At 44.7% G+C, this 10,996-nt stretch overlaps 4 protein-coding genes across 4 annotated transcripts; 2 read left to right on the top strand and 2 right to left on the bottom strand.

Moving 5' to 3' along the window:
• Positions 1–1,096: 1,096 nt before the first annotated feature.
• Positions 1,097–1,589, top strand: LOC142473858 (histone H3). The gene has a single exon (XM_075580802.1). It carries the CDS (start codon positions 1,123–1,125, stop codon positions 1,531–1,533), a length of 411 nt encoding a protein of 136 aa, XP_075436917.1. The 5' UTR covers positions 1,097–1,122; the 3' UTR covers positions 1,534–1,589.
• A 604-nt stretch (positions 1,590–2,193) lies between these two features.
• On the bottom strand, positions 2,194–2,952 carry LOC142473848 (histone H1-like). The gene has a single exon (XM_075580793.1). The coding sequence runs from the start codon at positions 2,928–2,930 to the stop codon at positions 2,274–2,276; it is 657 nt and encodes a 218-aa protein (XP_075436908.1). The 5' UTR covers positions 2,931–2,952; the 3' UTR covers positions 2,194–2,273.
• Positions 2,953–9,360: 6,408 nt separating this feature from the next.
• On the bottom strand, positions 9,361–9,926 carry LOC142473859 (histone H2A type 1-like). Its single transcript, XM_075580803.1, has one exon. The coding sequence runs from the start codon at positions 9,898–9,900 to the stop codon at positions 9,505–9,507; it is 396 nt and encodes a 131-aa protein (XP_075436918.1). The 5' UTR covers positions 9,901–9,926; the 3' UTR covers positions 9,361–9,504.
• A 275-nt stretch (positions 9,927–10,201) lies between these two features.
• Positions 10,202–10,660, top strand: LOC142473847 (histone H2B 1.1-like). The gene has a single exon (XM_075580792.1). The coding sequence runs from the start codon at positions 10,227–10,229 to the stop codon at positions 10,605–10,607; it is 381 nt and encodes a 126-aa protein (XP_075436907.1). The 5' UTR covers positions 10,202–10,226; the 3' UTR covers positions 10,608–10,660.
• Positions 10,661–10,996: the final 336 nt, after the last annotated feature.

Raw genomic sequence — 10,996 nt, 5'->3', positions numbered from 1 at the left:
AGAATGAACAGTATGAGAAGATACATTAATTAATAAAAAAAAAACATATTGAAACAATACAAATATATCCTTATCCAGATCTGCCTAAATGGTGAAATAGTTTGACAAGCATTGGAAAAAAGATGCAAAAACACAGCAACAATTAATGCATAATTAAATAGTCATCTTGCATGCTAATATTGTATCTGAACAATAAAAAACAAGTCTTGATATAGTTCAGCTTCTGTTTAAATGTATTAGATAGTGTGTATTTACATTGGTAATTTTAATATTTCATATGCAGTGATATAGTTCAATAAATAAGGAATGAGGATACGTTTAATAGATATCTTTAAATACAGGCCCCTGTTCAGTCTAGTTATATTACTCTAACATCAGATGTTCATCTTTATTTAGAAAATACACAATACATTATGGAATATTTAATTTGTGCTTAAACTATAACACATTGTGTATACACATATACAGACTTGATATTTTAATTAAAAGCAAACTACTGTGACTGGAGCATTAGAGGGAAGCCAAAGAGCCCGGTTAGGAGCTGATCAGATCACACAGAGCAGTGACAGCGAGAAGACATTTAGGGAAGCCCCATTTATAGCGCAGCACTGCCACCGTGTGGTGCTCTGGGAACTGCAGGCATTAAGGAAACGAGCCGCGCGGTTCCGCCTCTTTGTGTCTCTGTGTTCGGGTTTATAATAATAACACAATGTGAACATTAGAAGAAGATGAGCCAAGAAAGTCCCATTGAAGCAATGATCTGGGAAAGAAAACCCCTCATATTACATTTCACCGATTAAAGATCATTTGAATACTTGGTATAAGTACATGTTCCATGTCAGAGAGCTCTGTGCTGTATCTGTGCAAACACTAATGTTATCACATTAAATCTTTTTAATTGTCCCACTTACAAGCACTAAATATATAATAACTTTATTAGGACGATATCGGTCTGAGGCGGGATTTTTGAACATCGCAACGGCTTTCACAGAACCAATCAGAGCGAAGGGCGGGACCAAAGCAGCCAATCACAGCGATCTGCAGTCCATAAATTCGCAGCTGCAGCGTTTTTTTTCTTTATTAGTTCCTGACCGGAGACGCGCACTGACACAGCAGCACAGGATGGCCCGGACCAAGCAGACCGCCCGGAAATCCACCGGAGGGAAGGCTCCCCGTAAGCAGCTAGCGACCAAGGCTGCCAGAAAGAGCGCACCGGCCACCGGCGGAGTGAAGAAGCCTCACCGCTACCGGCCCGGTACTGTGGCTCTCAGGGAGATCCGCCGCTACCAGAAGTCCACCGAGCTGCTCATCCGCAAGCTGCCCTTCCAGCGCCTGGTCCGGGAGATCGCCCAGGACTTCAAGACTGACCTGCGCTTCCAGAGCTCGGCTGTCATGGCTCTGCAGGAGGCCAGCGAGGCTTATCTGGTGGGGCTCTTCGAGGACACCAACCTGTGCGCTATCCACGCCAAGAGGGTCACCATCATGCCCAAGGACATCCAGCTGGCCCGCAGGATCAGAGGGGAGAGAGCTTAGGCCGGCTGCACCCTGACTTCGTTTACACCCCAAAAACAAAGGCTCTTTTAAGAGCCACCACATTTTCAATGAAATTGCCTGATCAATATTAACACATGGATACTGATCTCAATATAGAGAATTAAAGAAGTGTGTTATCCTTGTACCAACATATGTACTTGATGTGTGACAATATAGATACACGCAAATTAAATATTTGTATTCATTGTCATGTGATATATAGACTTGCATGCATAGTCACCATTTCATGCTGTATATGGCTGCACGTAAAGACAAACCTGTAAATGTCCCCCCTCCCATGTGCCACTGGTGATTATACTGAAGTGTTATGGAATAGCGTGTGCTTCATGCTTTCAATGTGATGTAAACACATTTATTTTATAACATGGTGATAAATAAGTTTTTCTGATGTCAACTACACTATTTTTATTTTCTATAAACCGTGTATGTGAACATTGTTTATGTAGACACAAACAAAACCATATCACCTAGTATGTCAGTTTGTCTGAGAAACATTTATTCGTGCAATAGGTTAACGACTACAAACTTACACATGCACCTTACAGTGCTCGCAGTATCAATTCATATACACTTATGCTCTGGCAGTGTAACACAAACCCCTGCATGTGATAAGTTGGAGAAACATTCCCAGTTACACACTATGTGCACAGCTCTCTATGTGGGGTTGTGGTGGCTCTTAAAAGAGCCTTTGTGTTTGTAAGAGGCTGAAGTTCTCGGTCTCACTTCTTAGGAGCTGCCGCCCTCCTGGGCTTTGCTGCTTTGGGTTTGGCTGCTTTGGCCTTAGCTGGACTCTTAGCAGCTTTTGGCTTCGCAGCCTTTTTAGCCGCCGGGCTCTTCACGGCCTTCCTGGGCTTGGCAGCTTTAGACTTCTTCGGGCTTTTTGCTGGCTTCTTGGCGGCTGCCGGTTTTTTGACCTTTTTGGGGCTTTTCTTCACTCCCGCCGGAGCCTTTTTGGGTTTCTTGGGGGACTTGGCGGGTTTCTTTGCCACTGGCTTCTTGGGTTTCCTCGCATCCTTTTTCTTGGCCGCCTTCTCCTTGCTCTCCAGCTGCTTCTTATTCAGCTTGAACGATCCGGAGGCTCCGCTCCCTTTCAGCTGGATCAGGGTTTCCTTGCTCACCAAGCCCTTGAGAGCCAGCTTCAGGCGGCTGTTATTCTTCTCCACATCGTAGCCTCCTGCAGCCAGAGCCTTTTTCAGAGCGGACAGGGAGACCCCGCTGCGCTCCTTAGAGGCGGACACAGCTCTCACTATCAGATCGGACACGCTGGGACCGCACTTTGCTGGGCGGCTTTTCGAGGCTCCCGCCGCTTTCTTCGGCTGCTTCTTCTTGGCGGCGCTTTCAGCTGGAGGAGCAGGAGCAGGAGCGGTCTCGGCCATTGCAGCTGCAGGTAAAATATCCCAACACACTGACAGAAAGTTATACTGGGGGCGGGGACCTGCCGGGACTTATATAGAGAGCCTGCTGCTCTGTGATTGGTTAGTTATCCGAGTGAGCTTCTTTCTCATTGGGTATAATCACTAAGCCCCGCCCCTGACTCTCATCCTCCCGGATCACAAACACTGCTCTGACTTTGTGTTTCTGAGGCTGCAAGAAAAGGGCATTTTATCCCCTAATTATTACTCACATCCCCCCTTCCTGCATGCAATTTATAAGGAATTATATTCTCTTCACTGCTGTATCATTTTTCTGCTGGGAAAGTACAAACACAATTAGGAATAATGGGTGAAAGTTCGGCTCTGTAGCCCGGGATTTGCCAGATTTCATTCATATCTGTCTATTTCTGTCACTTTTACTTTGCTCAGACTAAATGTGCAACCTCCATCCTCATACAGTGACACTAAGGACATATTATTCTACAGTATCAGTTTAAAATAATGTGCATATAAATATATAAACATGGTCTGGGGAGTCACTATATATGTACAAGTAGCACAATAATTCCTGTGCAGTGTACATTGCTATTTCATGTTGTTCCATTTCCCCGGTACTAAGCTCTGTATTATTCCATTGTCAGTTATGAATATTGGTTATTAAATGGGAGATTCGAAAATATTTTTATTCCATCTGTTCTGCAAATGAATAGTTTAGAATTATATGTATAACATTATGTTTTCTAAAAACAATCATAGTAACATACACATCATGTGAATGACAGTAAATATATTTTAATAATGTAATAATCAAACATCTATTTTGTTTAAGCTTTATAATACAATTGGGAAGTGTTAAAAATATGCTTATTTGTCGGTTACAAAATATATATATATATATATATATATATATATATATATATATATATATATATATATATATATATATATATATATATATATATTTATATATATATATATATATATGTGATATTAATGGAAGATTAGGTTATTAGTCACCCTGTGTGTTACATAACTATGTAATGTCACTATTAGCACTATGTATAGGAACTGACATGTTTTGTGACCATTGTCACCAGAGACCAGAACTTTTAACATCTTTACATCAGGATCACTATCACCAGAATATAATAATAAAAGTAATAGTACGTTCTTGTATAGCGCTGCTAGTTTTATGTAGCACTTTACAGGGACATTTTGCAGACACAGTCCTTGCCCCGTGGAGCTTACAATCTATTTTGTTGGATCCAGAGACACAGGTTGATAAAGTGACTTGCCCAAGGTCACAAGTAGTTGACACTAGTCACTTACTTTCAGCACAAGGCTGTTCAGTGGGACGGCGGCATTCACTTTCTGTAGCCCATCGCTGGGAGTTCTGGAGAGCCGGATCCTGCCTGATGTCCTTGGAGAAGCAAGGCAGGGAAGCTCAGTGTAGCAGGCCAGGCTCTGCCCAACGCCCTGGCAGTAGCAATGGGAGAAGGCTTAGTGGAGCAGGGTGATATAGATCTGAAGCTCGCAGCTCCCCAGTGAGAGTGAAAGCAAAGCACGGCTCCCCAGTGAGAGTGAAAGCAAAGCACGGCTGACCACCCCAATACCGTGTGCAATGGCCACCTCTACCAGGCTTATTGTGCCCAATGTATAGGTTTTTTTCTTTGTGTAACCCTTCCAGAAAAGAGCTAATCACTGATGTCTGGAAGTGGAAAACTGTATAAAGTGGGGATAGGGATGTGGTAACTACACATCAACACACACATTTTATCATGCCGTGATGGTCTTCACCTACCGCTGCCGCCCGCCCACCCCCAGTCTTTACTTCAATCCTCTGCAGATGTGGGACCTGTCCTGTCAAGGCCGCCCGCTTCATCCTCCGCTGACCTGGGACCTCTCCTGAAACCTGGTAAGTGAGAAGTAATGTTCCTTGATTGTAAGTGTCAAATCTATGGTGCGTCTTACAATCACTGGCAGCTTACACAAGAGGAAATACAGTAATACAAATAACACATATAGTCCAGGTCCCCTCTGGACTTCCCCCTTGTTCCCCGGCCCCCCTGGTTCCCCATATTAAGAGATAAACTATAAGCAATGGTGTATGTTGTTGTTTCTTGTTTATTTATTGTAAGGTCCGAGGGAACAGCTCTCTAAAGGTGCTCCCCCCGTGACTTTACTCACCCCGCTCCAGCTCTGCCTTCTCGCCGCTGCGGGCGGGATCTCCCTTCTCCTCCGCTTCCTGCAGCAGCTACTGATCTCGCTCGTGCGCGCGCACGGCAGAGGACTTTTACGTCCTCCCTCAGGGGGAGTTCCCGCCCCCAGCTGAGGCCGCGCACGCCTCTCCCACGCGGTGCACATGCCTGATGCGCGTGCACCGCTCACAAGCTGCACATCTAGCACAGCTGTGGTGTTTCTCCCTACCACTCCCTAGCTTTCCTGGGACCGCTCCCTCGTTACTCCCCCTCTCCCTATTGGTCCTTCCTCCTACTTATACCTTGCTCAGCCATTCATTCTTTGGCTGAGCATAGCTTTGTTTGACCTGTGTTAACCACGGTCGTGCCTGCCTCAGTTCCTGTCTCTTTGTCTCCTTAGTGATCCCTTGCGTACTGAACCGGCCTGACTGTGGATCCGCTCTGGTCTTCTACCCTTGGTTTGTATCCTGACCTCCTGGACTCCCCGACCCCTTCACCTCGGTTTGCGGATTCCGACCTACCTCCCGGCTCTGGACCCCAGGCTCTCGGTACCACCTATCTTCTGGAACCTCCCTTCTCGTCTGGCGAGTATCTTACTTTATCTTATACTCCCAGATGGTTCCAGACGCCTATTTTCCACTTTCCAGGTGTGTCCCCGTAGCTGTGGGTGCAGTTTGTTACCCATCTCACCTCAGTTTCTGGGTCCCTCCTTGTCCGTGGTGAGCTCAGCGTAACATTATGCTCAGCCCCACAGACATGGACCCCGAAGAGGTTGAGCAACCAAGCCCCATGCAGCGACTTCTCCAGCTAGAGGCGCAGCTTGCCTCCATGACACAGAAGCTCTCTAGACTCTCCTCATTGCAGCCTTCCCCAGGCTCCTCTGCCATGGCAACTGTGGCGTTTCCCTCCCCGGTTCTTCCCGTGGCTGTGAATCCTCATCTCCCGGCTCCCAACCGCTATGCAGGGGATCCCCACAAGTGAAGAGGGTTTCTTAATCAGTGCGAGATGCAATTTGAATTATCTCCTTTGCGCTTCCCCACTGCTCGTTCAAAGGTGACCTATATTATGTCTCTCTTGAACGGAAAGGCCCTAGCCTGGGCATCCCCCATCTGGGAGCGGGAGCCTACCATGACGCATGACTATTCTCGCTTTCTTCGAGAATTCAGGCAAGTATTCGATACGCCTGGTCGTCAAATTACGGCAGATTCTTCTCTCTTCCATATTTCGCTACACGCAAAGAAAACCCGCACAGCTAGTGTAAGACCACAGTGAGGTGCTGACTGGATGGAGACGTGATTATTTCATATGAAAGAAAAAGGACCCAGTCTTTCAGCACTCAGTCACAAGGATTGTAATGTTGTAAATGTAAAAATATGCTTTATTTATAACCATGAATAAAAAATAGGGTGTTAAAACGTAATTAAATAGTATTAAACAGCACGTGACTCTATCCTTAATAACCCACCTGCAAGTATGTGGGTGGATATAATAAGATCCCTAATGAATGTTGGGGATCAAACGCTACTGATAGTAGCTACCTAATGATATAGGCAAGAGGAGCCTGTGAGAGCCCACTCAAAGACACTTTCCATATAAGTGTATCCAGGCGTGTGCTACACACTCAATTGATACACTGTGGATAAGTACAGTAATACTGTGTGACGAAATGCGAGCTAAGTTAGACCTATATAATGTCTGTCCCTGATTAAGATATGCACTGGTGACTAAATCCATTCATCAGTGCTATCAAAGCCAGGTCTATGATGAAAACCTGTGTGGCCCACACTGTTGATAATAGGTGCACACCATTGGGCTAGAGCAGATCATTCTGCGGTTGAAATATTTGTTCCCTTATACCATCAGCACTATGATGGTGGCCAGCCAGTTGGACCCTGGCATGATCATCACTCTTGTCCAACCTGATATGTTTGGGCCAGAGCATCTGCCACCTGTCCGATGGTGCCCCTAAGTCCCTGCAGATGCCCCGTGTTTTCATCGATTAGGGCATGGCCCAGAGCATCCGTAATGGCAGAGACCTCCCAGGCCATAACACAAACATGTTGTTGGGAACTGATTATGGCAATTTTATGTGCCACTAATAGGGGTAGAGTGTGTCCGTCGAGTGTGCCCTATTTTGGGAGCGAAACGTATTAGTGTGTTTCTCTGGTTGCCAATAACTATGTTTTTACCACAGCCTCTTCACCTGTTCCTGCTTGTGGTGCGACACTATCCTTGGCTATTTGCCAATTTTATTTCCCATTGTGGCTGTGACCTGCTGTCAGACTTGAGACCTTGCCACATCTGACACTATGTTTGTTCAGGGTCCCAAGAATGAAACCATCACTCCCCGGACATTGGAGTTCATCCCTTGGATGTCCTGGAGGAGACCAGTAAAGTAAGCTGGGTGTAACCTGACCAAACTGACAACCCTATCCCTGCCAGTATGACTAGGGCCAATGAGCCAGAGCACAGTCGGCAGTTCCGCAATACCTTGCTGTCAGATCAGAGCTTAGACGGCATGTGGCAGCACGCTGCCAAACCGGTCATTGAGTCCAGATCCGATTGGCTTGTGAGTGCCGCCAGCTCCCATACAGGGAACAGAGCCCAGGGACTCCGGACTGACCATGGACGGGGGTATTAAAACATGTAATAAGTAATGTGTTGGGGCTCAGAATAAACTGGTGCACGCTTTGTAGAGAGTATTTTCATTGCCTGCCACATTTAGCTACAACTGATTGTGTGTTAAGTGCACAATTTTGTTTTCCTTATAATAAACATAATAATAATAATAATAATAATAATAATAATAATAATAATAATAATAATAATAATAATAATAATAATAATAATAATAATAAATAGACCTGAGACTCTGGTAAATAATTACATATTTTTCCTAAATTATCCATTGATGTACGCACATAGATGGGATTGCAATTGAGTAATGGGTTAATATAAACATATTGGAAGTACCTTGTGCAGGAGAAAGGTGAGTTGGCTAGAGTAGCCATGTGTATTAACCCTGGTTGCATATCACATGCTCACTTGTGTGCGGTCCGTGACAGATAGTATATGGGTTTAACAATTTTTGAGAAATTGTTAAACCTTGGAACCCGTGAAACAGGTCCCACCAGAGAGGTTTTGAGCTGGGTGTTTAGTTAATATATTCATTTTCATCACTTAACACTTATTATTATTTTCACTTTCACATAGAGTTGTTAGCGCCTTTTATCACTTCTTTTCACAAGATAGTATATGGGCCACATGCTCACAGATGGACCGTACATGACATTGCTGTTCCTCAGATTTAAAAAAAAAAAAAATGACACCAGGGACAGGTTCTGTAATTTTTAGTTTATAGCACAGAGTATATTAGTGGTACAAAAAAAAATTCAGATTATTGTTTTTGCTCATAAAGGAATTAAATTGTACCTCCAAAAAACTTGTGCTGTTTATTTCGAAGACCAGATGCTGTAATTATGTGTTCTGCCTTTTGGTTATTGAATCTTTCTATACCATTATGCTATTTTATTTTCTAACATGTCAACATTAATTATATTATGACTTGATTTTGCATGTTCGAGGGCAATCTGTAAACAACGTTGGTTGAATTTTTTTTTTTTTTTAATTGTTCTTGCATCAATGTTACTCACTTGTCTTTAATGATACATTATATACATTTTCAGTATAATACACCTTCATGGCTTGCGAATTTGTGTCCGATATAAAAACAGGTTTTAGCCTTTACAAGCCAAGTAATGAAGATACCGATTTCTAATCCAACAGCGCCACCGTGTGGTAAATTGTTTCAAGAATAGACTCCTAATACCAACACGTTGCGCCTTTTGTATAATCACAAACAGAAACAAACACTACTTTATAGTGTATTAGCCATGCTACACTACTTTGTTTTAATTTATTTAGCGATGAACTAGAAACAGTTTTTTTGTTTAGCTTTATAGTTATGGTTCCAGCAAACTAAATGCACTTTAATCAGTTCATCAATGTTATGGGATTTTTTCCGAAAAATCATCATGTCGGTAATTAAAGTTCACCCCAAGTTATATATACAGTAGGTGCCTTTATGGTATTAAATATTGATTTGCTTTCTGCAGTGTCGTATCAAACGCATTACTGTTTCTAATGACAGAACTGACACCTCCACATACATGGACTTAATTATACATTACTTTACAAATGAAGAGAACTATTATCATAAACAATGAAAGTGACTTAGAATGGAGATAGAAATATAATAAAAACATGTCCTGCAGGAAATGTGAAATACTATAACGCTTTTTTGATGCTGTGGGTGGCTCTGAAAAGAGCCTTTGTGTTGGGTATGTGGGGATCTCTGCTCCTGGTCTCGGGGGTGAAGCTCACTTGCTGCTCTTGGCCGGCTTGTGGCTCTCGGTTTTCTTGGGCAGTAGCACGGCCTGGATGTTGGGCAGGACACCCCCCTGAGCGATGGTGACCCCTCCGAGCAGCCTGTTCAGCTCCTCGTCGTTCCGCACAGCGAGCTGCAGGTGCCGGGGGATGATGCGGGACTTCTTATTGTCCCGGGCGGCGTTACCGGCCAACTCCAGGATCTCAGCGGTCAGATACTCCAGCACTGCGGCCAAATAGACCGGGGCTCCGGCCCCCACACGCTGAGCATAATTTCCCTTCCGAAGCAGCCTGTGCACACGGCCGACTGGGAACTGCAGCCCAGCCCGAGATGAGCGAGTCTTGGCCTTAGCGCGAGTTTTCCCGCCTTGTTTGCCTCTTCCAGACATCGTGTATCACTCAGACAGCAGCTCAGGTAACAGGAGCAGTGACAAACCCCGCCCCCTGTGCCCTTATTTATACACGCAGACAGCAGCTGAACTCCTCTGTGATTGGTCAGTTTTGAAAACAGCCAATCAGTTCCATAATCCTGTAACCACCAATCATCTAATTTGAAAGAAAACTGATGATGTCATAAACGGTCACATGAGAAAGTCAGCCAATAGACGAACAGAATGCTGGGGCTGCTAGTTTGCATAGGACTCCTATAAATAGAGCTGCTGGGGGTTTAGGTGACATTGTTTCTCTGCTGTTTGGAGAAGAAGCATCGCCCGACATGCCTGAACCAGCCAAGTCTGCGCCAGCGGCCAAGAAGGGCTCTAAGAAAGCCGTGACCAAGACCCAAAAGAAGGATGGGAAGAAGCGTAGGAAGAGCAGGAAGGAAAGTTACGCGATCTACGTGTACAAAGTGCTGAAGCAGGTTCACCCTGACACCGGCATCTCCTCCAAGGCCATGGGCATCATGAACTCCTTTGTGAATGATATCTTCGAGCGCATCGCAGGGGAATCGTCCCGTCTGGCTCATTACAACAAGCGCTCGACCATCACTTCCCGGGAGATCCAGACCGCTGTGCGCCTGCTGCTGCCGGGAGAGCTGGCCAAGCACGCCGTGTCCGAGGGCACCAAGGCGGTCACCAAGTACACCAGCGCCAAGTAACCCCGATCTCATCACTGACCCACAAACACAAAGGCTCTTCTAAGAGCCACCCACTTTATCACTATAAGAACTATACGCTCATATGTCATCTGTGTTCGAGATAAAAGGGAAGTGTTCTATTATACATTGCAATTTCTCAGTTATTTGCTTTTGTAGCTATTATATATTATAAAGTATCTTATGTGATGTATTTTTAGCTCTTTCTGGCTTCCTACCCAGCCACGTGTTTGCTGCACTTGTGTTGTTTTGTTAGTAAGAGGCGGGAGAACCGCAGACAAAGTGACAATCGCCGAGAATCCCCTTCAGATAATCTGCAGGTCACACACATCCCACAGGGTGGCGCTGCTGTGTTAGTAATGTAGTTCGTGCTCGGGAAGTAGGATTTGGGG

The sequence above is a fragment of the Ascaphus truei genome (assembly GCF_040206685.1).
Source record: "Ascaphus truei isolate aAscTru1 chromosome 12 unlocalized genomic scaffold, aAscTru1.hap1 SUPER_12_unloc_7, whole genome shotgun sequence".
Taxonomy (NCBI): domain Eukaryota; kingdom Metazoa; phylum Chordata; class Amphibia; order Anura; family Ascaphidae; genus Ascaphus; species Ascaphus truei.
The sequence above is the reverse complement of the archived record's forward strand: the minus strand, read 5'-3'. Positions and strand labels throughout refer to the sequence as shown.

Coding starts and splice junctions, on each gene's coding strand:
- LOC142473858 (XM_075580802.1), top strand. CDS start 1,123: ATGGCCCGGACCAAGCAGACCGCCCGGAAATCCACCGGAGGGAAGGCT.
- LOC142473848 (XM_075580793.1), bottom strand. CDS start 2,930: ATGGCCGAGACCGCTCCTGCTCCTGCTCCTCCAGCTGAAAGCGCCGCC.
- LOC142473859 (XM_075580803.1), bottom strand. CDS start 9,900: ATGTCTGGAAGAGGCAAACAAGGCGGGAAAACTCGCGCTAAGGCCAAG.
- LOC142473847 (XM_075580792.1), top strand. CDS start 10,227: ATGCCTGAACCAGCCAAGTCTGCGCCAGCGGCCAAGAAGGGCTCTAAG.